The 25,518-nt window shown below is 43.3% G+C and overlaps 1 protein-coding gene across 1 annotated transcript; it reads left to right on the plus strand.

Annotated features, from left to right (window-relative positions):
- Positions 1–417: 417 nt before the first annotated feature.
- lrrc9 (leucine rich repeat containing 9) lies at positions 418–25,190 on the plus strand. Its single transcript, XM_014210737.3, has 33 exons — positions 418–625; positions 959–1,026; positions 1,121–1,339; positions 1,586–1,726; positions 1,837–1,900; positions 1,992–2,062; positions 2,991–3,173; positions 3,611–3,766; positions 3,866–4,074; positions 10,076–10,207; positions 10,429–10,608; positions 10,832–10,949; positions 11,037–11,172; positions 11,351–11,491; positions 11,638–11,762; positions 11,880–12,068; positions 12,197–12,316; positions 12,429–12,620; positions 12,726–12,851; positions 13,026–13,166; positions 13,319–13,496; positions 15,290–15,510; positions 15,652–15,774; positions 15,876–16,006; positions 16,128–16,236; positions 16,558–16,697; positions 17,208–17,344; positions 18,130–18,347; positions 19,129–19,197; positions 20,289–20,414; positions 21,357–21,534; positions 21,834–21,993; positions 22,126–25,190. The coding sequence occupies exons 2-33, from the start codon at positions 970–972 to the stop codon at positions 22,163–22,165; spliced, it is 4,530 nt and encodes a 1,509-aa protein (XP_014066212.2). The 5' UTR covers positions 418–625; positions 959–969; the 3' UTR covers positions 22,166–25,190.
- Positions 25,191–25,518: the final 328 nt, after the last annotated feature.

Below are 25,518 nucleotides of genomic sequence, written 5' to 3' on the forward strand. Positions count from 1 at the left end.
CTTATTTGGGGCAGAGTAACGTTGTTTCAGCATGACTAATGTTAAAGTGTTTGAATATACAATGTTAGTCAATGCAGTATGTTTCCAAGAGTACGCATAAAATAACTTGAGCATATTGAAGCATCTTTCAAGCGTATCATGTTTGAAATACTTAAAACCATATCACAATATTAACGCAAATTGTAATATTCCTGTACCATGTTATATTTGAACATACGACTGTTTTTTTGTTAAACGTTTTCACGTTAGTAGATGCAAGTAATTTCACTCATGCAAATATCCAGTTGAGGACCATTTCTTTGTTCTGTTCATGCCAGTTTGTGCTCAAATGAATTGCACTGTAGCGCCCTCGTGTGGTGATGATCAAAAGTACGAAGAAATAATTCAGATGACTCCTGAGCAACGGGGACGCACTTCCCTAGATACGGGTTGATGACAAACCTTGCTGGGGCATGCTAGCTACAGGTGCACAATGTCTACCATATAAACACCCTAAAATTATATTTTTGTTTTCACAAAGAGAATAGGTGCAATAACAGATGTCCAAAACTGGTATGCGGTTAACTTAGTGGTCTGAGCAGACAGTGTCCGTGACAGTGAACTTGTGCAGGCTGCAACTTCGAATGTAAGTACATTTGCATTAGCTGGCGTTAGTTGGCTAGCACGCTATCGACATTAGCTTAGCTAGAGCTAATGTAGCTGACTAGTAAACTAATTATTGAGTGACACAAATTACGTAGTCTTGCTATTTGTACTTATATTAAATGTTTTCTATCTCTTATCTGTCCTCAAATTTTAGCTAACGGTACATTTTATGAATTTTTTCAGATGCTTGTTTACTGATAGGTAACATTACCCCAGACAACCCCCTACAGCCCCCAAACCAAGACAAGCTAAGTTTAGCAATGTTCCTTATTTTAGCTATACATGACATGATCAACAATTGCTTATATTTCAGCACAGAACAACATGATACAGAGTGAAAAGCAAAGACATAATGGTGACGAGGAGGTTGTCAAAGAACTGGTGAGTGTAATTTTGTGTCAACCAGATACTTATGATTACAACTTGTGTCATTTTCTGTTTGGCTTGTGGAGACACTTTTTTTGTACCTCAACAGTGTATTGCCAATGGGGTGTCTTATGAGAAGATACCCCAGGAAGGTAGCAGCATCACAGCCCTGGAGGTGTTCTTCTCAGGTTATCCTCGTATGGTTGGCCTCTCCCTTTTTCCAAGGCTGTGCCAGCTCACATTGGTAGGCCAGAGTATCAGTCACATCAAGGGCCTTGAGGCCTGTCCCCTGCTTCGGGAGTTCTGGGTGGTGGAATGTCAGCTGACAGTAAGAGCCAGGTTTCTCTTCATTCCTTCTTGCTGACATCTTGGAGATGTGTGTGTAGAGTTTTCATCTAAAGAGTATCTAAAACAGAATCATATTGACCATCAAAACTGAGCATCTTTGATTTCTCTATTCAGAATAGACTGCAAAATGTCTGCAAAATAAATGTATCTAGCTAGGATTTGCATTTTTATCTTTATTACCAACGATACTTTTTTTGGGGGGGGGGATTTATTTTCATTTTTGTAGGACATTTCTGGACTTCAGAATTGCCATCAGTTACAGAAGCTGTACCTTTATGACAATCAGATCAGTAAGATTGAGAATTTGGAGTCACTTGTCAATCTACAGGTGCTGTGGCTTAACAATAACTTCATCACTCACATAGAGGTATGGATGCATTTCTGTGTCATGTAATGCACCTCATCTGTATAGATTGGTTTTGTTGAAATCTGCATTTTTTTTTAGATGTCTCATCTTTTCTTCATACCTGTTTAAAGGGATTAAACACACTTCAAAAGCTGAGAGAGCTGAATCTAGCTGACAATAACATTGAGAAGATAGGTGAGTTGAAGGTTCATCTCCAATGGCTATAAACTTGACAGATTACATCATTGATGTTTTTATAATGATAATTATTCAATCTGTTTCACAGGACACAGTCTTGATCCTAATATCAGCATTGAAAATCTGAATTTATCTGGGAACAAGATCTGCTCTTTTAAGGTAAGAAAAAAAACATGAAACTATTTTCAAATAATGGAAGGTTGTAATTCTGTACCTTCTTAATCTAATATCTGACTACCACCTTTGCATATGGTGAATTACAGGCTTGCTTTTCAGTCGAATGTCTTGATTGCCTAATTTATAGTAGATTCTATATATGATAATTCATTCAAGCCTTTATTTTAATCAACAATGTAGAAATCAGTCACCCGACAAAGGATTGGGTATTATTTTTGATTGGCCGTCAGTCTTAATAGTTTCCTATTTTCCCGGTCTCTTTGATCTTTGATCCCTGTATTTTATCTATGTCGAAGGCCTATTGCTACGGCAGTACAGAAAAGATCTGCTGATTTTAACTGTTGCACAATTCATCTGAAGCTTACTGTCTTTGCCATTTTGATATGACATTTCTCCTTTAGTTGCCTGTTAAAAAGAAATAACAGTCTTCTTTTTTCAAATTATACAAACACAAATTTTCATTCACTCAAACACTAATTTCATTAAGCTGCATGAATTGCCTGTATCAAATTTGCATGTTTCTTTTGTACTGTGGCATGGTTAAAAGGAGATTCCCACAAATTTATGCATGAAATTGTGTAAAAGAAAATATGTTTTACCATATTCTTACAACATACAGTATACAGAATGTCAGATATGGCTTGAGTTTGGGTGAAGGAACAGTTGGTCCTCTATGATCTACCCTGAAACCTCAGAGAAACCCCCCACCAGCAAACAAGTAGAAATCCAATCATCTCATCAATCAATTATGTTAATGTAAATCCATTAAGGAGATGCCCTCTTCACAGCTATACAGCATCAAAATCATTAGTGGGGTTGAGAGCCAATCAAGGTTGTGCATGCTTCAGTTTAATGTTTTTAAACGTGTCCCTCTTAAGCATCAACATCATGTTATCGTGTTGTGTAACAGGAGCTGACCCTCCTGGCCCCATTGACCTGTCTGAGAGAGTTGGGACTGAAGGACCCCCAGTCAAGTCCCACCCCAGTATGTCTGCTGTGTAACTATGCCACCCACGTGCTCTACCACATGCCAGGCCTCCAGCGGCTTGACACCTACGACGTCTCCAGCAAGCATTTGAAGGACGCTGCTGAGGTACAGGTCAACAGTCCCAAGGGTCAGCTTTCGTAACTGTTGTCACTGTGCAGGCTCCAGGGCTGTGATAGCATATAATTAGCAATTAGAATACTAGAATGGACATTAATTATCATATAACAATATTAAAGATCAGCCATTTTGGTAAAGAAATCAAATTCCTCCCTGACCAAAATGGCTGCCATTATCACACCATTCTGGAACTTTGAGGGTTTATGACATAATCCCTCTAGTAATTTAATAGGATCTTAATGTCTGATACTCTACTCCTGAGAGATTAAAGCATTTGTTATAAGTCGTCCCTGAACTCTAATGATGGATGTATTTTTCCGGTGTTGCTTTTATTCTAATCTTCTTGTAATTACAGTCTAATGAACTATGGTATAAATAATGGGGTTCTATTGCATACAGTACATTGTAACATCTGTTCATTCCAGTCCACTGTGATTAAGAAGATGATGTACTACAACATGCGTGTGCGGACAACCCAGAGGAACCTGGCAGAGACCCAGGCCAATCTGCTGGAGAACAAGAGGAATCTCTTACAGCTGCCAGAGAACCGCATCAGAGCTCTCAATTATGCCCTCAAAAACGTCCGTACAACACTATGCCCTCAACAATGGACTTTTGATGCATATGTCATACATTTACAGTGGTGCTTAATATGACTATTGTGTTGGTGTCTTGAGCAGCTGGAGTGTGAGCTGTCGGAGGTGCAGGCCCTGTGCAGGAAGTCGGCCCGTACCTGGGAGGATGGACTGTCACCGCTGAGTGAGGGCTCAGGGGACCGCAGTGACACCATTGCTGACATCACCCGCGACCCCGGCCTGGAACACAAGATCCTCTCCAAGCTGGACACCCTGAAGGAGAGGTTGCAATTTTGGAACAGGAAGCTGGAGGAGTGAGTTCATGTACATTAATAATGGATTAGACCTCCAAGAGAGATTCAAATCTAAAATCAAATTTTATTTGTCAAATGCGTCGAATACAACAGGTGTAGTAGACCTTACCGTGAAATGCTTACTTACAAGCTCTCAACCAACAATGCAGTTTTAAGAAAATAGAGTTAAGAAAATATTTATTAAATAAATTCCGTTTTTGGTGACAGGGGGCAGTATGTGGAAATTCAGATGAATAACGTGCCCAAATGAAACTGCCTGCTACTCGGGCCCAGAAGGTAGGTAGATTTGGATAGAATCCAGTATACAGTGACTTAGGGTTCATTTTGCACTTCCTAAGGCTTCCACTAGATGTCAACAGTCTTTAGAACGTTGTTTCATGCTTCTACTGTGACTGGGGAGAGAATAAGAGGTCCTGGAGTCAGATGACTGAGAGAATGACATGAGTTCAGTGGCGCGCGCTCCTGTGAGAGTTAGCTGTGTTCCTTTTCATTTCTGAAGACATTGGAATTGTCCGGTTGGAATATTACTGAAGATTTATGATAAAAACATCCTAAAGATTGATGCTATACATCGTTTGACATGTTTCTACGAACGTAAATATAATTTGTTTTACTTTTCGTCGTGACATTTTGCGCGCGCTTCCTGCATTTGGAGTAGTGGACTAAACGCGCGAACAAAAAGGAGGTATTTGGACATAAACGATGGACTTTATCGAACAAAACAAACATTTATTGTGGAACTGGGATTCCTGGGAGTGCATTCTGATGAAGATCATCAAAGGTAAGTGAATATTTATAATGCTATTTCTGATTTTAATTGACTCCAAAATGGCGGGTATCTGCATTGCTTGTTGTTGTTGTCTGAGCGCTGTACTCAGATTATTGCAAAGTGTGCTTTCGCTGTAAAGTTTTTTTGAAATCTGACACAGCGGTTGCATTAAGAAGAACTGTATCTATAATTCTTTGAATAACAGTTTAATATTTTATCAACGTTTATGATGAGTATTTCTGTAAATTGATGTGCTCATTCACTGGAAGTTTTGGGAGGCGTCCCACATTTCCCAGAGAGGTTAAAGTAAAAAAAATCATAATAATGAATAAACAACACCATAAAATAACAATAATGAGGCTATATACAGAGGGTACCGGTACCGAGTCAATGTGCGGGGTACAGGTTAGTCAAAGTCATTTGTACATGCAGGTAGGGGTAAAGTCACTATGCATGGATGGGGGGGGGGTTGTCAATGTAAATAGTCCGGGTGGCCATTTTATTAATTGTTCAGCAGTCTTATGGCTTGGGGGTAGAAGCTGTTAAGGAGCTTTTTGGACATAGACTTGGCGCTCTGGTACCGCTTTCCGTGCGGTAGCAGAGAGAACAGCCTATGACTTGGGTGACTGGAGTCTTTGACCATTTTTTGGACCTCCCTCTGACACCGCCAAGGTTCTGGATGGCAGGAAGCTTAACCCCAGTGATGTACTGGGCTGTTAGCAGTTGATGTTACTCTTCAATAACACAGACCCCAAAGCAAATCAGGGGGAGAAAAATAGGTTTATTCAAAGCGGACAAATCATAGATGTTATGCTGAGAGGTAGATGTTCATTCTTCACTGTCCTCAGTGATTCTCTCCTCAGTGATTCTCTCCACAGAACAAAGGAGACAGGATGTAATTTATAACCCAACCCTAGCTTGACCAATTAGAATTCCTTGCAATAAAACTTGGCCAATGGCCAAATAACAAGTATCCTATTTCAGGCTCAATGTATAAACAATTTGGACCAATGAGAACTTGCCATGTAGCTATGAGTTGAAGACTGAATCCTCCCATGTCTCTGACCCATTGATCATTAATCCCCTTTTACAGAAAAAACCTTGCAATGAGTCACATGTATCCATCGTGATCCATTGATCGTTAGTTCTCTATTGACTTTTAGTCCTCTTGACCTTTAGTCCTCTGTGTTGTATATTTATCTTCGAAATATCCATACACTCCCCTAGACCATTTAAAAAGAAATATACTTAAAATGAATTTTTAGAAAACAATAGAAAACATGAAAAAATAGACAGTATAAAAAACATTAGCAGTAAGCATAATATCATTCACATTAAACACCATGCATTTCTATAAAACACAAAGAGCATATTTTACTTGCTGTTACAATAAGAAATATGTTTTATAACTTTGTTTTAAATCTAAGTATTAACAGGTGTAATGATGATGTCTCACAATTCCTACCACATCATGTATTAGGAGGAAACTCCCACAAAAAAATATTGCCTGCAAGACAATAATATTCAATCGTCCTATTGGCAAGGTAGTCATTCACAAAGTCCTTTTAAAGTGACCAGCTCTTCCACACTGGTTTCAGTCCCACATACAGTGCCTTGAAAAAGTATTGGCGTTTTTCCTATTTTACTGCATTACAACCTGTAATTTAAATGGATTTATATTTGGATTTCATGTAATGGACATACACAAAATAGTCCAAATTGGTGAAGTGAAATGAAAAAAATAACTTGTTTAAAAAAATATATATAATAATAAAAACGGAAAAGTGGTGCGTGCATACAGTTGAAGTCGGAAGTTTACATACACTTAGGTTGGAGTCATTAAAACTAGTTTTTCACCCACTCCACACATTTCTTGTTAACAAACTATAGTTCTGGCAAGTCGGTTAGGACATCTACTTTGTGCATGACGCAAGTAATTTTTCCAACAATTGTTTACAGACAGATTATTTCACTATATCACAATTGCAGTGGGTCAGAAGTTTACATACACTAAGTTGACTGTGCCTTTAAACAGCTTGGAAACTTCCAGAAAATTATGTCATGGCTTTAGAAGCTTCTGATAGGCTAATTGACATCATTTGAGTCAATTGGAGGTGTACCTGTGGATGTATTTCAAGACCTACTTTCAAACTCAGTGCCTCTTTGCTTGACATCATGGGAAAATAAAAAAAAAATCAGCCAAGACCTCAGAAAAATAATTGTAGACCTCCACAAGTCTGGTTCATCCTTGGGAGCAATTTCCAAACGCCTGAAGGTACCACGTTCATCTGTACAAACAATAGTACCCAAGTATAAACACCATGGGACCACGCAGCCGTCATACCGCTCAGGAAGGAGACGCGTTCTGTCTCCTAGAGATGAACGTACTTTGATGCGAAAAGTGCAAATCATTCCCAGAACAACAGCAAAGGACCTTGTGAAGATGCTGGAGGAAACAGGTACAAAAGTATATATATCTACAGTAAAATGAGTCCTATATCGACATAACCTGAAAGGCCACTCAGCAAGGAAGAAGCCACTGCTCCAAAACTGCCATAAAAAAGCCAGACTACGGTTTGCAACTGCACATGGGGACAAAGATCGTACTTTTTGGAGAAATGTCTGATGAAACAAAAATAGAACTGTTTGGCCATAATGACCATCGTTATGTTTGGAGGAAAAAGGGGGAGGCTTGCAAGCCGAAGAACACCATCCCAACCGTGAAGCACAGGGGGTGGCAGCATCAGGTTGTCGGGGAGCTTTGCTGCAGGAGGAACTGGTAAACTTCACAAAATAGATGGCATCTTGAGGCAGGAAAATTATGTGGATATATTGAAGCAACATCTCAAGACATCAGTCATGAAGTTAAAGCTTGGTCTCAAATGGGTCTTCCAAATGGACAATGACCCCAAGCATACTTCCAAAGTTGTGGCAAAATGGCTTAAGGACAACAATCCTGTATGTAAATTTGTGGCCAGAACTGAAAAGGCGTGTGCGAGCAAGGAGGCCTACAAACCTGACACCAGCTCTGTCAGGAGGAATAGCTTGTGGAAGACTACCGGGGGGGGGGGGGGGGGGGGGCTGTCAGGAAGTCCAGGATCCAGTTGCAGAGGAGGGTGTTTAGTCCCAGGGTCCTTAGCTTAGTGATGAGCTTTGTGGGCACTATGGTGTTGAACGCTGAGCTGTAGTCAATGAACAGCATTCTCAAATAGGTGTTCGTTTGTCCAGGTGGGAAAGGGCAGTGTGGAGTGGGATTGAGATTGCATCTTTCGGGGTGGTATGTGAATTGGAGTGGGTCTAGGGTTTCCGGGATGATGGCGTTGATGTGAGCCATGACCAGCCTTTCGAAGCACTTCATGGCTACCGACGTGAGTGCTATGGGGCGGTAGTCATTTAGGCAGGTTACCTTCGCTTTCTTGGGCAGAGGGACTATAGTGGTCTGCTTGAAACGTAGATATTACAGACTCGGTCAGGGAGAGGTTGAAAATGTCAGTGAAGACACTTGCCAGTTGGTCCGCGCATGCTCTGAGTACACGTCCTGGTAATCCGTCTGGCCACAAGGCCTTGTGAATGTTGACCTGTTTAAAGTTCTTGCTCACATCGGCTATGGAGAGCGTGATCACACAGTCGTCCAGAACAGCTGGTGCTCTCATGCATGCTTCAGTGTTGCTTGCCTCGAAGCGAGCATAAAAGGCATTTAGCCCGTCTGGTAGGCTTGCGTCAATGGGCAGCTCGTGGCTGGGTTTCCCTTTGTGGTCCGTAATAGTTTGCAAGCCCTGCCACATCCGACGAGCGTCAGACCCGGTGTAGTATGATTCAATCTTAGTCCTGTGTTGACACTTTGCCTGTTTGATGGTTCGTCTGAGGGCATAGCGGGGTTTCTTATAAGAGTCTGGATTAGTGTCCCGCTCCTTGAAAGTGGCAGCTCTAGCCTTTAGCTCTGTGCGGATGTTGCCTGGAATCCATGGCTTCTGGTTGGGATATGTACGTACGGTCACTGTGGGGACAACGTTGTTGATGCATTTATTGATGAAGCCGGTGACTGAGGTGGTATACTCCTTAATGCCATTTGAGGGATCCCGGAACATATTCCAGTCTGAGATAGCAAAACAGATCTGTTGCATAGCATGCTCGTCATCTGACCACTTCCGTATTGAGCGAGTCATTGGTATTTCCTGCTTTCATTTTTGCTTGTAAGCAGGAATCAGGAGGATAGAATTGTGTGGAGTAAAGGTGGTCTAGAGTTTTTTTCCTCTGGTTGCACATGTGACATGCTGGTAGAAATGAGGTAAAATGGATTTAAGTTTCCCTGCATTAAAGTCCCCGGCTACTAGGAGCGCCGCTTCTGTATGAGCATTTTCTTGTTTGCTTATGGCTTTATACAGCTTGTTGAGAGCGGTCTTAGTACCAGCGTTGGTTTGTGGCGGTAAATAGACAGCTACGAAAAATATAGATAGTGTGGTCCACAGCTTATCATGAGGTACTCTACCCCAGACGAGCATATACCTTGAGACTACCTTAATATTAGACATTGCGCACCAGCTGTTATTGACAAATAGATGCACATCCCCACCCCTCATCATACCAGACGTAGCTGCTCTGTTCTGCCGATGCATGGAAAACCAAGCCAACTGTACGTTATACGTGTCGTTGTTCAGCTACGACTCGGTGAAACATAAGATATTACAGTTTTTAATGTTCCGTTGGTCGGATAGTCTCGAATGGAGCTCATCCAGTTTATTCTCCAGTGATTGCACGTTGGCTAGTAGAATGGATGGTAGAGGCGGGTTACCCACTCGCCGACTAATTCTCACTAGGCACCCTGATCTCCGCCCCTTGTATTTCCTTATTTTCTTCATGCGAATGGCGGGGATTTGGGCCTTGTTTGGGAGCAACATTATATCCTTCGCATCTGCTCATTAAATAAAAAATCTTTGTCCAGTTCGAGGTGAGTAATCGCTGTTCTGATATCCATAAGCTCTTTACGGTCATAAGAGACGGTAGCATCAACATTATGTACAAAATAAATTACAAACAATATGAAAAAACACACAAAATAGCACAATTGGTTAGAGCCCGTAAAACAGCGCCATTCTGAGAATTTCTAAACTTCTTTGAGTTTAGAAGGGCGTTACACAGTCTCATTTGGCATTCTTGTTTAAATGTAAGCTTTCTACTGGCACTAAGATGATGAAGTGTGAAAAGGAGAGTGTTTTTATTTTGTTTTTGCAGGATTGAGGCCTGGTACCAGCGGGACTTGGCCCAAGCCACCAAAAGGAACGAGATGATGGTCTACTTTCTGCTGATGGAGCTTGAGACAGTGGGGAATATTCGGTTTGAAGAGGGCTGCTCCACAGACCCCTGGTACAAATGATCTCCTTTTACATAACAGTGACATTAGCCAGGGTACCTGCAGGGAAATTACTTATGTGATCATATAGTACTAGATCATGTAATGATATGTTTTATCCAAGTTTTCTGCGGACTGATCTGTCTTGAGTTTACCTCATTTGTGTAGGTGAACTGTGTCGGTGATTTGCAGCATTTAGCTACTGAGTCCACTGTTTTCTCTCTCCTCCCAACAGGTTCACTTCCTGTTATGACCTCCTGCTCTCCCGGTTCTGTGCGTGGGACTACAAGGCTCATGGCATCACTGGCATCAAGATCAACCGTATCATCCGCATCCATAACCGTTCGCTGCGGCTTCGTTTCGAGGACAAGCTTCATACCCTGTTGGCCAGCGAGGAGTCGACAATGTTCTCACAGTGAGTTCCTATGATGAGACAGTTAAATCTTAAAATGGCGCCTCTTTCTTCTACACGCAGCGTTCCTTTTCTCTATGATATTCACCTCAGCTCCTCAGTATTATGTCTATGTTTAATATTACACAGAAATAGTTGAACATTTATGTTTTTTGATAACAGACCACATAAACTGAAATATTTTGACAGTATTTACATTTGTCTGACTGCAGTTCCATCTGTGCAGGAATTACAAACGCTGGCTGGAGTACCTGTTCTATGTGTCTGATCCTGAAAGAACCAGTGAGAAGAATGAGATGTTGCACATTCCAGAGGATGGCTTTAAAACAGCAGATATGTATAAGGTACACATATTGCTTATTTAGACTGTACGCTATGCCTGAGATTGTGTCATTGTTTTAGTTCTTGACACTGTCTTGTGTCTGTGTTAGGCCCTGGGCAGAGAGAGAGCTGTACCCTTGTCTAACAGCCTGAGTGTGACGGACAGCCCCAGGATTGAGTACACACAGCGACAGGCCAACCAAGGCACCTCCAAGCAGAGCATAGACCCTCTTCTTTTCAGACATGGTCTGTATGGTCCTATTTCATCCTTTCACACACTTCAATGACTTTGTATTGCTAATGAAACCTTGAGGATATAAATCAGGATAAAAATGTAAATGTACAAATTATATATTTTTGATTTTAATGAACCTGTGTCAGAGAAACTGAAATGGAATTATTCAAACTCTCCTCCTGTTTCAAGGTCAGCTCATAGTGTCCAAAGTGTTCCTGGGCCGCAGCTTTCCCATCCATGAAGGGGATTCAGTGGACGCCCTCAACTACCCCAAAGCTCATTCTGTTTACCGCAATGTGAGCCCAGAGCAGGTCCATAAGACAAATGGAGGTAATGTCATGTGAAATATCACAACTGTTACTTTTCAGAACAACCAGTTTTTTTACTGGTGACAGTGGAATGGAAACAACCAGCAAAAGTCAACATTCTTCTATTCCATCTTATTGTTGACCAACCTGAGACTTCTATCCAAATAGAGAGGCCTTGCTCCTCCAAGATCCACAGTGGTTGTGACTGCAGTCAGAGACAGAGTCAGTGGTTTGTATTTGACCGTGAGCTTGTCCTGCCAGAGTACCTCATCGACTTTGAGTATATCACGCAGGTAGGAAAAAGTATACCGTGTTTGTCTTTCAATGTTCCAATTTTTGTAAACCCACCAACCAGGTGCTGATATTCACCAACCGTTTGTCCTCACCACTATGATGTTTCCTCCTCTCAGGACCGAGCCCAGCCTGCGTTCCCAGAGCCCAGCAGCAGAGGCACAGACGACCCCCCTCCCAACGATATCAACCTGGACGAGGAGACTCTAAACATGGAGCCCATGCTCAAACCGCGGCCCAAGCTGCTGAGCCTGGACGAGAAGACTTTACTCAGTGTAGCCAGGGCCAACGTCCTCAGTCAGATTACAGTAAGGGTTGAGGCCTCTGAGTGAGGGACTAACACATAATGGTACTTTAGCCCACTAGGTTTAGCACTGATATCCTCTCTGTACTGTGCTGGTGCCCCACTTCCATCTTTCTTCTTCCCTGGTCAAAGGTGTTGAATCTCCATGGCAACAGCCTGAGTAAGCTGAAGGAGATCTCTCACCTGACAGCCCTGCGCCGCCTGACTATCAGCTTCAATGAGTTTACACAACTAGATGACATCTCCCACATGGTGCGTTCTGACGGATGGGGCGTTTAGGTCGACCAATCTTCATGAATCATTTTCAACTTGGAGTCCTACATACAGCAAATATGTTCCCTAATGTTTCTCTGTGTTCCTCCAGCCCAACCTGGAGTTTGTGGATGCCAGCTACAACCACCTGCTGACCCTGGAGGGGCTGAGGGGGCTGGGGCGGCTCAATCAACTGGACCTGCGCTGGAACCAGCTGACCCGCGCTAGGGAGGAGACGGCTGTGCTCCGGAAACATGCCCCCACCCTGCTGAGACTGGACACCCGCCACAACCCCTGGCAAAGGGTAAAACCACACACACTAACACCAGCTTTAACATTGGTCTAGTCTAGTGTCCATATAGTAAGACCATAAGACACTGTGCTGATGAAAGTGATGTGTTTGTCCCAGCCCGAGGCGGTAAGGATGACGGTTCTGGGACGTCTGATTAGCCTTACACACCTGGATGACATGCTGGTGACAGAGGAAGAGGCAAGCGCTGCTGTTCAGATGGCTGCAGGCTCCAGAATCAACCAGGTAAGAGTTAGACAAGAGAATCACTCTCTCTTCTTAGTTCATGATTTGCCAGATAGGTTGAATACTTTAATGTAAGTGGGCTACCTTTGCTGTTGCATGCTGCGTGAGAAAGTTTGGTCTACCGTCTGTGTTGAGAGTAGTAATTCCTCAGTCTGATTTTTACTCTGGCTACAGGCATCTCTGCTGGCCCACTCCCGGACGAACAGTGAGCGTCCCCGCAGTCTCAGCCTGCTCTCTGCAGCCCAGCTCCTGGATCAACTCAGCCCCTCGCCCTGGGACATCACTGGAGACCTAGAGCAAGGCTGGACCACCAAGGTGAAACAAACACTAATATACACAACACTGGAGTCCAGGAACAATAAAGATGTACTCGTTTCAGCTTGTAGTTTATGGGTTCTCTCCAGGTGCTTCATCTACGGTACAAGTGCAGTCTGTTTACTTAACAGTGACCTCTGAACTCTGAGCAGATCACAGCCCTTAACCTTGACAGCCAGAGGCTCTCCAGGCTCACCAACCTGGACAAACTGGTCAACCTGCGCTGGGCCTCCTTCAATGACAACGACATCTCTAAAGTGGAGGGTCTGGACAACTGCCAGCATCTAGAGGAGCTGTCCCTCAACGACAACTGCATCTCTAGGCTAGATGGTCAGTCCTAATCTCAATGGTCACCACATGACAAATTATTAAGTGTTGTCATATACAGTGGGGCAAAAAAATATTTAGTCAGCCACCAATTGTGCAAGTTCTCCCACTTAAAAAGATGAGAGAGGCCTGTAATTTTCATCATAGGTACACTTCAACTATGACAGACAAAATGAGGGAAAAAAATCCAGAAAATCACATTGTAGGATCTTTAATGAATTTATTTGCAAATTATGGTGGAAAATAAGTATTTGGTCAATAACAAAAGTTTATCTCAATACTTTGTTATATACCCTTTGTTGGCAATGACACAGGTCAAACGTTTTCTGTAAGTCTTCACAAGGTTTTCACACACTGTTGCTGGTATTTTGGCCCATTCCTCCATGCAGATCTCTAGAGCAGTGATGTTTTGGGGCTGTCGCTGGGCAACACGGACTTTCAACTCCCTCCAAAGATTTTCTATGGGGTTGAGATCTGGAGACTGGCTTGGCCACTCCAGGACCTTGAAATGCTTCTTACGAAGCCACTCCTTCGTTGCCCGGGCGGTGTGTTTGGGATCATTGTCATGCTGAAAGACCCAGTCACGTTTCATCTTCAATGCCCTTGATGATGGAAGGAGGTTTTCACTCAAAATCTCACGATACATGGCCCCATTCATTCTTTCCTTTACAAGGATCAGTCGTCCTGGTCCCTTTGCAGAAAAACAGCCCCAAAGCATGATGTTTCCACCCCCATGCTTCACAATAGGTATGGTGTTCTTTGGATGCAACTCAGCATTCTTTGTCCTCCAAACACGACGAGTTGAGTTTTTACCAAAAAGTTATATTTTGGTTTCATCTGACCATATGACATTCTCCCAATCCTCTTCTGGATCATCCAAATGCTCTCTAGCAAACTTCAGATGGGCCTGGACATGTACTGGCTTAAGCAGGGGGACACGTCTGGCACTGCAGGATTTGAGTCCCTGGCGGCGTAGTGTGTTACTGATGGTAGGCTTTGTTACTTTGGTCCCAGCTCTCTGCAGGTCATTCACTAGGTCCCCCCGTGTGCTTCTGGGATTTTTGCTCACCATTCTTGTGATCAATTTGACCCCACGGGGTGAGATCTTGCGTGGAGCCCCAGATCGAGGGAGATTATCAGTGGTCTTGTATGTCTTCCATTTCCTAATAATTGCTCCCACAGTTGATTTCTTCAAACCAAGCTGCTTACCTATTGCAGATTCAGTCTTCCCAGCCTGGTGCAGGTCTACAATTTTGTTTCTGGTGTCCTTTGACAGCTCTTTGGTCTTGGCCATAGTGGAGTTTGGAGTGTGACTGTTTGAGTTTGTGGACAGGTGTCTTTTATACTGATAACAAGTTCAAACAGGTGCCGTTAACGAGTGGAGGACAGAGGAGCCTCTTAAAGAAGAAGTTACAGGTCTGTGAGAGCCAGAAATCTTGCTTGTTTGTAGGTGACCAAATACTTATTTTCCACCATAATTTGCAAATAAATTCATAAAAAATCCTACAATGTGATTTTCTGGATTTTTTTTCTCATTTTGTCTGTCATAGTTGACGTGTACCTATGATGAAAATTACAGGCCTCTCTCATCTTTTTAAGTGGGAGAACTTGCACAATTGGTGGCTGACTAAATACTTTTTTGCTTCACTGTATATTTTAACACAATAGAAAACCCTTGGCACTCTTGGTTCAGAATGCACTAGGTCTAGTCAAGGAAGAGAACTATTTGGTATTGACAAGGGAATCATGTCCATCAAAGATGTACGAGATATCCCTCCCTATCTTTGTCCTCTCAGGTGTGTCCAAACTACACCAGCTCACTAAGCTCAGTGTGAATGGGAACCAGCTGTCCTGTCTGGACGGCACTGTCCTGGACCAGATGCCCAACCTCCACTTCTTGTCTGTGGAGAACAACTGCATTGGCTCCCTGAACGGGGTGCATAGGGCCCGCTCACTATTCGAGCTGTACATAGGCAACAACATCATCACCTCCACACGAGACATCTACCACCTAAAGGTGAGCTGACCTCACACAGCCAAGCATGATAACATACTGTACACCAACCCATAGGATACATAAAAGCTGTTTTTTATACACTGTTAGTCAATGTGGAAATTAAAATAAAGTAAGATAATTGTTTTTTACATTTGTTTCTAGGCTTTGACAAACTTAATCATTCTGGATCTGTATGGTAATCCTTTAGTGGAGAAACTGGAAAGCTACAGGGTTTATGTGGTGTTCCATCTCCCCTCTCTAAAGGCACTGGATGGGGTTGCAGTGGTATGTTTACGTCATAATCAAATAGAGATATTCGTTTTAGAGATAAATACAACTTTTGCTGAATTGAGATGAAACAGAAGTGACGTCATTGTGATCCACAGGAAATGACGGAGTGTGAGAATGCCAAAGATGTGTTTGGTGGACGTCTGACCCCTGACATGGTGGCAGAGAAACTGGGACACTCCAACTACTCCGACGTCGTTGATCTCAACCTGCAGTCCAGTGCCATCAGGTCATTGAGCATAGTGTACTGTGTAGTAGTTCATTACAGTATTTCAGTCACCTTTTTAGATGAGTAGAAGAGACAGTAAAAGAAAGAGTGAGTGTGTATAAACTGTTCCCTTTCTCCCCAGTATGGTGGACCTGGCCCCAGCAGACCTGTTCCACAACATGCGCAGTGTCAACCTGGAGCACAACAACCTCACCTCCTTCAGTGGCCTTGTCTACCTGCCCAACATCAAGGTGGGCCTGCCAAATGATTGCTACCAACCGGCCAGACTTTTCCCACCGTTCTAAATGTAATCTGTGGCAGATATTTTTCCTTCTAACCCCCCCCCCCCCCCCCCCTCTTAAAAGATTTAGATGCACTATTGTAAAGTGGTTGTTCCACTGGATATCATAAGGTGAATGCACCAATTTGTAAGTCGCTCTGGATAAGAGCGTCTGCTAAATGACTTAAATGTAAATGTAATAAATGTAAAATTTTACATTTATCAGTTGCACTGTCAGGTTTTTTTTAAACCATCAACAATAAATAAAAAAATCTTATTTTCTTCCATGTAGGCATTATGTTTGAACTATAACCACATAGAATCCATCCTGCCCAGGCAGAAGGCCCAGGCCCCCCTGACTAACAGACAGATTCTCTACCACAAGGTGAACTCCAGTGGCTATGGCCAGCAGGGCTCATCAAAAGGCAGCAGGTACCAGCAGTACAGATAAAAGTATATTATTTTAACATGGCATTGAAATGTATTACTTTTAAACCTAGTTTGTGAGGTGTAAATGTACAATTCATGAATAGCTTTAAACATTGATGTCTTCTCAGTATACTGTGTGGTTGGCAATGGACTTATTTCATGTCTTTGTTGCAATAGACAAGAGTATATTTTTCTACTTTCAGCCACTTGGGGGCAGCACGAAGCTGTTGACGTGACAAATATTTTAGGCTTCTATTAGCTGCTCTCGGGAAAAGCACAAATCTCAATTTTCACTGATACTATTGAAAAAGACCAGAGGAGAGTTTACACAAAGTAAAAGGTTTAAAATGTGAAGGGGGTGGGGGGGGGGTCAGGCTTTTGTGTGGTTTGCCTTGAGTTGCTGTGCACCTGAGGTCTGGCCTTCTAAATTAGGCACTGGGGAGAGAAGTTGCAGTGCATTCAGTCAGAGTGGCAACTAAAGCTCAGAGTGCCCATTCTTTCCCTCTCTTTCAGGGAAGTGGGTCCTGTGGACAGCCTAGAGCCACTAATGAGCAGCCTGGAGGTGCTGCATTTGAGCCACAATGGCATCTCAAATATGGCCAATCTGCAGCTCAGCAGGCTCACAAATCTCAAAGCACTCTTCCTCCAAGGTACAGTAACAGCTTCCTTCAGGTTTCAAAGCTGATGAAAAGTACAGCTCAGTAACAGACATGTCCAGGTGGAGATGATGCAACAAGAATAGGAATGAAATGGGCATGGCAATGAGTCACAGGAAAACAGTGCCTTATTCTGTCTGCCATTGTTTGCATTTGATTATTGTTTTCTTCAGTAGGGTGACTGTCTCATCCTAATCCCACCCTCGGTGTTTGTTTATTAGCCTGTCAAGACAGCTTTGTACACACCACAGACCACACTCACTATACACACGGATTTAGGGCAGAAGATGCACCTTTTCCAACTACATTTTTGTACTTTTCAATTATAGATATATACCTATAACTTATAAATGCCTCATTAGCTTTGTTCAACTGTCGATACCTATCAGAACCCAAAATATAAGCTTGTTTTATTCCATTGTTTGTAAACAATGTAATTGTAAACACACACTGTATAGCCCCAAAATATGGTTAAAACTGTTATTTTAATTGCATGGATGGTCAGTCCTATCGATAGCTCTGTATGAATTAGAGAGTGGTTACATTGCTCAAGCCCCATCCCTCAGCTGTTTACCAAAAACAGTGGCGGGGTGTTCGCTCTGTTGTTGTTTCAACTACAGATTTCTCCTTTAAGTATCTGAGTGAATTTCAGAGTTAATGATTGAAATTCACAGTGTTATAATTTGCAATGATGCCGCCCGGTCAAATCATATTGGTAACAGGGGTAGCTGTAGTCATGTAATTACCTACTGATTTAATATCTTACCTTCTCCTCTCAGGTAATGAGATCAGCCAGGTGGAGGGCTTGGAGGGTCTGCATCAGCTCCGGGAGCTGGTCTTGGACCGGAACCGGATCAAGGCCCTGGGGGAGAACTCCTTTTTTGGTCAGGCTTTTCTGCTGGAGCTGCACCTGGCAGAGAACCGCCTCCGGGAACTTAACCACCTCCAACCCCTTACCGAGCTGAGGAGGCTGTTCCTGGGCATGAACAAACTACAGGTACCCCTCCTCCAGCAGTCCTCCAGTGTCCTGCAAGTTATTGCCCTTTCTGGCAATACTGAGCCATTCATATGCATTCATATACTGTAATGAGGAATTCATTCATTCACAGTGTGGAAATGTCCACCAACTTCAAAGTCAAACTCCCTGTACAGCAGTTACTGAATTATGGTGATGCACTCATCATGTGCAAAGCATTTGGCGTCTAAAATGTGTTTTATTGTGATCTACAGTGTATTCTAGGGGGTGGAAATATAGTTCCATAATTATAGACCGTTACCACCCCACTGTGGCGTGTGTGTGGGGTAGCTAGTATTAAGGAGAATCGACATTGACTGAAGGTCAGGGTTATACGTATGAGGACAGAGAGGAACAATCAAGGCAACGTGTAATCAGTGTCTCAGCCTACATCTCATTCTCACCCCAGGCGGGTGATTTGTGCTTTGTCTTTTTTTTTCTCCAATTTGCTTCTTTTTCTTCCTTCATCTTTTCATGTTTTCAATTAATGGAGGTCTGTGTGAGTCTCAGCCCGGCTCAGTCACGTTCCGTGGGGGAGAGAGATGCCCCCGCTCCCCTTTTGCGTGCCTGAACTCTCATGAGATTAATGAAAGATCACACATGTAATCTCTCCCATGAGCTGCCCCACTCCTCTCTCACAGCTTCAAAATGTGGATGAGGTTTGGCCCTAATGGATTGGGGAGGGGTTAAATTCATGCTGGTATGAAGTGAGTAGGACAGACAGTATAAAATATGTCTTATCTCTACTTTCTATTCCCTGTAGGACATCTCAGAGCTGGACAAGCTAGAAGTCCTTCCCTCCCTGGTTGAGCTGTCAGTTGTAGGGAATCCTGTGAGTATCTATTTGTTTTTTTACCAATGTCGGTTACAACCTTGTATGTCTACCGGAAGCTACAATTACTACAATCAAGCAAGGGCTCAGTGAATTGTATTGCCCCCATGACAGTATGAAAATTGTCAAATTATTCCCATTATGGGTCTCCTTCGCCTGCATTTCAGTGTGTGTTCATTTTGTCTGAAAAGCCCCTGAGTTCTGTGCGCAATGGAAATCCAAGAGACCAAACCTGGCTGCTCTTATTTAGAGGCCAGAGGACACTTCAATATGTGTACTGAGACACAGACTCTCTCACACACACACACATACATCCCACACACACCCACACTACCTAATTTACACCCTCACCCAAATTCTCACACACAAGCTCACAGACTCACTTTTACAAAAACACACACTCAGTGCAACTCTGTAGTTCTAAATTAAGCGATTACATGATGGACCATCTGCTGTGCCTCAAACTGGCCTGCATCAGAGACAAATCCGCTGACCAAATGGCAGGGCCGTTATCAGACACTATTGGCCTGGGTTCAGCACCCATCTGGAGCCCATGGATCAGAGCTCTCATTGCCCAGTGCAGAGGGCTTGCCATCCATGGAGGCCTTCTCAGCTGGGCCAGCCTGTTTACCCCACAGCCCCATCCCCCCCGTCCCATCCCTTCCCTTCCCCCTTGGGGCTTAATCCTGCCAGGGTGGAGAGCCAGCAGCCGCTCCAGAGACAATACCCCTGCTGTCAGCCGCATGAGATCACTGCTGCACCCATGTGCCCTGGCCAGATCATCTCTCCTCTCTTCTCCTTCTCTTCTGTTCAGTTTTCCCTCCTGTAGGGACTGACAGGTCTCTGACCGGAGAGGATGGCTTTGTCCCCTGTGAAGGGGGGACCAGACGGTTCCATCAGCTGGACCGGGGAGAAGGGTAGGGCTAGTGGGGCCGGCATAGGAGATGATGAGAGTGTGGTCTCTGAAGGTGGTGAATTCAAAGAACTTTGTTGGACTCACAAACAGACCCATGCCAGTTTAGTCCTTACAGGACAGCCTTGCAGACTTCACACCGAGGTCCTACATGAGTAAATGTTTTCTGTTGTCCCAGGTGGCCCGGCGATCCCTCCATAGGCCGGCAGTGGTACTACGCCTCTCCAGACTGCAGGTTCTGGATGGGGTGATGGTCACCCTGGAGGAGAGGACCAGGGCTGAGCTACTCTGCACAGAGGTCCAGGTGAGAGTTATGGCACTGCCTTTGTGTATCACCTGGTTGGTAAGAGCTTTGTCTTCTTAACTGCATCTTCTCCTGCAGACCACTGCAGCTATCTCCATGCCCTTAGGAGACTGACCTAAAAAGCCACAAAGGCCTAATTTCTGTTAAAGGCCAGATAACTGGCCATATCATGTCAACTGCAATGGAACTTGAACTCAAACAGCGTACAGAAAAACAACAACCAAACAGCAACTACTTAAAAACAAGGATCAAAATTCCAGTTTGTCTCCCTGATTTGATCTGCACATAACAAGAGATGGGGGCAGTAATGCTCCTCCAGTGCTGAATTAAAAGCAACCTAAGCCAGCTCAGTTCATCCTGCTGATTAGATGAAATGTGCACGGCCGATAATGCACCAATGGATTTGCCCCCCTATTAGCTGGGTCAACCCGGCCCCCTGTGCTCGTTAAGAGAGTATTTGGGAGCGAGAGAGAGAGGGGGATCCTGGGCTTTCTCATTAAAAACATAAATTCAAAACCCTCTTCCTGCTCTTGACCCCCATTCCTTTCGTTTCAAGCTTATGCCTGCTCTCACCCGGCTCTTTTTTTTGTTTTCATTCAACAGTTGTTATTATTATTGAGTGATCATTATCATTCTCTAATTCGATTTTTACACTTGATGAAAGAGAATAGAAATTTGGCCATCCATACTGTAACGTGGGTGTAGCAGAGACTAGCTATGGAGGGTGTAGTGAGGCAGGAAGCATAGATGGGAGCCAATGCAGGACATATTAATTAGTGAGGTCAGAGAGTTGAGACAGTGTTGCTAACGTGTCCCCATGTGCACTTATTATGGACACCCATTAATATCACCCGACTCAAAGTAGCTTTATGTAGGCTGTATATCCTCTCTTGTGGTATGGTATTGGTGTGGTATTCACTGTCTCTCCCTTTCTCCCCACAGTGCCCAATGGCTCATGGGTCCGGCATGGATATGAACCTGCCTGGCCTGCTTCCCCTCATGTCCCGGACTGCCCCTCTGCGGGGGACCAGTCTGAGTGGAGGGCTGCAGCACTTCCTGGGTCATGAGATCCTGATGCCCTGCAACTTGGATGAAGCACTGCCCCATGACACGCCCAAACGTTAGTTAGACTCCCTCTTATATGTCACCCACACGGCACATCCGCACAGTACATCATGATATCCTCATCAATATTAATCAAATACCAACATTAGAATCTAAAAGTGTCTGGTTATGGGGAACACTCATGTTTCATTCACCTCCATGATGGGCAGAGCTGTTAACCAACACAGAGAGCATACGTCTTTCTCTCTCTCTCTTTGGCTATGCTATGGGACTCAGACTCGGTTATCCACTCATTAAGGTTTGACATCAGAGATACCACTATAATCCACACAACTGTGTTAATTTCCATCTCAGACAAGAAGCAAAAACACAGCAGCGCTGCCAACCACGCCCGCAGTGCCCAGGCAGAGATGACCTTTAGGCAGATCAGAGGAATGGCAAGTACCCTGCCATCCACCGGCCTCCTTCCTAACGGGTACAGGGTCCTGATTACCAACCTCGAGCAGGACAGCAGGTGGGTAAAGCCCTAAACTCAGACCCTTGGGTTGTAGTGAGTAAACCTAGTTTGGTCTTGGTCAGATGTCCGTGTTCTAGAGCGGAGGATACACTGTAAAACCCTACCTGTATGCTTGTGTTTCTTTTACAGATACCAAAGTGGTGGTGCTCCTAAACCCCCACCCATGTAGCACCCCAGGGGTTTGGGCAGAGGAATGGGGGACACTACTGTGGACACGAGGAAGTAGAGAAATGGGAGGATCCTGATACTCCTGTGTGGGTCATTGCACACATGCAGAGTAAGAGTGGGAAGTATTGTTCAGCTGAATTCTGTTCACTTCAGCTCCATAGATTGTAGATTAGTGAACTGCGGATAACCCCCTTTCCTTTAGTTTGTCTATTTATAAATGTACACTGAACAAAAATATAAACTCAACATGTAAAGTTTTAGTCCCATGTTTCATGAGCTGAAATAAAAGATCCCAGAAATGTTCCATATGCACAAAAAGCTTATTTCTCTCAAATTTTGTGCACAGATTTGTTTACATCCCTGTTAGTGAGCATTTCTCCTTTGCCAAGATAATCCATCCACCTGACAGGTGTGGCATATCAAGAAGCTGATCAAACAGCATGATCATTACACAGGTGCACCTTGTGCTTGGGACAATAAAAGGCAACTCTAAAATGTGTAGTTTTGTCACACAACACAATGCCACAGATGTCTCAAGTTTCTAGGGGGCGTGCAATTGGCAAGCTGACTGCAGGAATGTCCACCAGAGCTGTTGCCAGATAATTTAATGTTAATTTCTCTACCATAAGCCACCTCCAATGTTATTTTAGAGAATTCGGCAGTACGTCCAACAGGCCTCACAACCGCAGACCACGTCTATGGCATCGTGTGGGCGAGCGGTTTGCTGTTATCAACGTTGTGAACATAGTGCCCCATGGTGGCGGTGGAGTTATGGTATGGACAGTCCTAAGCTACGGACAACAAACACAATTGCATTTAATCGATGGCAATTTGAATGCACAAAAATACCGTGACGAGATCCTGAGGCCCATTTTGAGGCCCTTTTTTTTTTTTTAAGGTTTCTGTGATCAATAGATGCACATCTGTATTCCCAGTCATGTGAAATCCAAAGATTAGGGCATAATGAATGTATTTCAATTGACTGATTTCCTCATATGAACAGTAACTCAGTAAAACCTTTGAAATTGTTGCATGTTGCGTTAACATTTTTGTTCAGTATATTTACTTTTGAGACATAATGTGAAACATGAACTGCTGTATGCTTTGTCAAAATATATGTGATGTCTATACTTTACGTTTTTTTTCTTTTCATTTTCACAAGCACGTTCAGGGCCAGTGAGCTGATGATACTTGAAAAGAGCTACATGTCCAGTTGAAGTTGGAAGTTTACATACACTTAGTTTGGAGTCATTAAAACTCATTTTTCAACCACTCCACAAATTTCTTGTTAACAAACTATAGTTTTGGCAAGTCGGTTAGGACATCTACTTTGTGCATGACACAAGTAATTTTTCCAACAATTGTTTACAGACAGATTATTTCACTTATAATTCACTGTATCACAATTCCAGTGGGTCAGAAGTTTACATACACTAAGTTGGCTGTGCCTTTAAACAGCTTGGAAACTTCCAGAAAATTATGTCATGGCTTTAAAAGCTTCTGATAGGCTAATTGACATCATTTGAGTCACTTGGAGGTGTACCTGTGGATGTATTTCAAGGCCTACCTTCAAACTCAGTGCCTCTTTGCTTGACATCATGGGAAAATCAGAAGAAATCAGCCAAGACCTCAGAAAATAAATTGTAGACCTCCACAAGTCTGGTTCATCCAGCAATTTCCAAATACCTGAAGGTACCACGTTCATCTGTACAAACAATAGTACGCAAGTATAAACACCATGGGACCAAGCAGCCGTCATACCGCTCAGGAAGGAGACGCGTTCTGTCTCCTAGAGATGAACGTACCTTGGTGTGAAAAGTGCAAATCAATCCCAGAACAACAGCAAAGGACCTTGTGAAGATGCTGGAGGAAACGGGTACAAAAGTATCTATATCCACAGTAAAACGAGTCCTATAGTCACACAACCTGAAAGGCTGCTCAGCAAGGTAGAAGCCGCTGCTCCAAAACTGCCATAAAAAAGCCAGACTACGGTTTACAACTGCATATGGGGACAAAGATCGTACTTTTTGCAGAAATGTCCTCTGATCTGATGAAACAAAAATAGAACTGTTTGGCCATAATGACCATCGTTATGTTTGGAGGAAAAAGGGGGAGGCTTGCAAGCCGAAGAACACTATCCCAACTATGAAGCACGGGGGTGGCAGCATCATGTTGTGGGGGTGCTTTGCTGCAGGAGGGAATGGTGCACTTCACAAAATAGATGGCATCATGAGAAAGGAAAATTATGTGGATATATTGAAGCAACATCTCAAGACATCTGTCAGGAAGTTAAAGCTTGGTTGCAAATGGGTCTTCCAAATGGACAATGACCCCAAGCATACTTTCAAAATGTAGCAAAATGGCTTAAGGACAACAAAGTCAAGGTATTGGAGTGGCCATCACAAAGCCCTGACCTCAGTCCCATAGAAAATGTGTGGGCAGAACTATAAAAGCGTGTTCGAGCAAGGAGGCCTACAAACCTGACTCGGTTACACCAGCTCTGTCAGGAGGAATGGGCCAAATTAACCCAACTTATTGTGGGAAGCTTGTGGAAGGCTACCCAAAGCGTTTGACTCAAATTAATCAATTTAAAGGCAATGCTACCAAATACTAATTGAGTGTATGTAAACTTCTGACCCACTGGGAATGTGATGAAAGAAATAAAAGCTGAAATAAATCATTCTCTCTACTGTTATTCTGACATTTCACATTCTTAAAATAAAGTGATGATCCTAACTAATGTAAGACAGGGAATTTTTACTAGGATTAAATGTCAGGAATTGTGAAAAACTGAGTTTAAATGTTTTTGTCTAAGGTTTATGTAAACTTCTGACTTCAACTGTGTATACAGTATCCGTATGTTAGGAGAGTGTGGCATGAACAACTGTCTCTTTCTATCCACAACTGTTATTCTCCAACCAGTGACCACTGTAATCTATTTAATACTGTGAGGTTTGGAGTCATGTCCATTACACTCCTTTCCTTGCCTCCAAAACTGAAAAAATAATAAACACCCACAGATGCAAGGGCGTGTGAGGCTGGCTTGTTGTGTTCATCGGGTCAAATGGATCCCCAGCAAGTGGATAATCTGGGTTTAGCGCACCTCTCTGTGGACAATAATCTGCAGTCACTCAGATGGGGCCATAATCTTGAATGAGATCCAAATGGATTGCAGAGATCTGTCAGTTTCAGCATGTTAGCCTCTTTTAAAAGGCCCACTCTGGTTTTCCCTCTAATAGGCAACTCTCATGGACCGTTACTGAAAATAAATCAGTGATCTCTTACAGTTGGCCCTTTGGGTGATGTGAGAGCTGACTTAATTTACCATCATTGCTGTATTCATGTTAATGTAGC

This window comes from Salmo salar, chromosome 09, assembly GCF_965601325.2.
Source record: "Salmo salar chromosome 09, fSalSal1, whole genome shotgun sequence".
Classification (NCBI taxonomy): domain Eukaryota; kingdom Metazoa; phylum Chordata; class Actinopteri; order Salmoniformes; family Salmonidae; genus Salmo; species Salmo salar.

Bases quoted from the DNA above. Each gene is read 5' to 3' on its own strand.
- lrrc9 (XM_014210737.3), top strand. From the start codon at position 970: ATGATACAGAGTGAAAAGCAAAGACATAATGGTGACGAGGAGGTTGTC. The intron at 16,007-16,127 runs GTCATTGAGCAT...CTTTCTCCCCAG, and splicing joins CTGCAGTCCAGTGCCATCAG to TATGGTGGACCTGGCCCCAG. The intron at 16,237-16,557 runs GTGGGCCTGCCA...TCTTCCATGTAG, and splicing joins TCTACCTGCCCAACATCAAG to GCATTATGTTTGAACTATAA.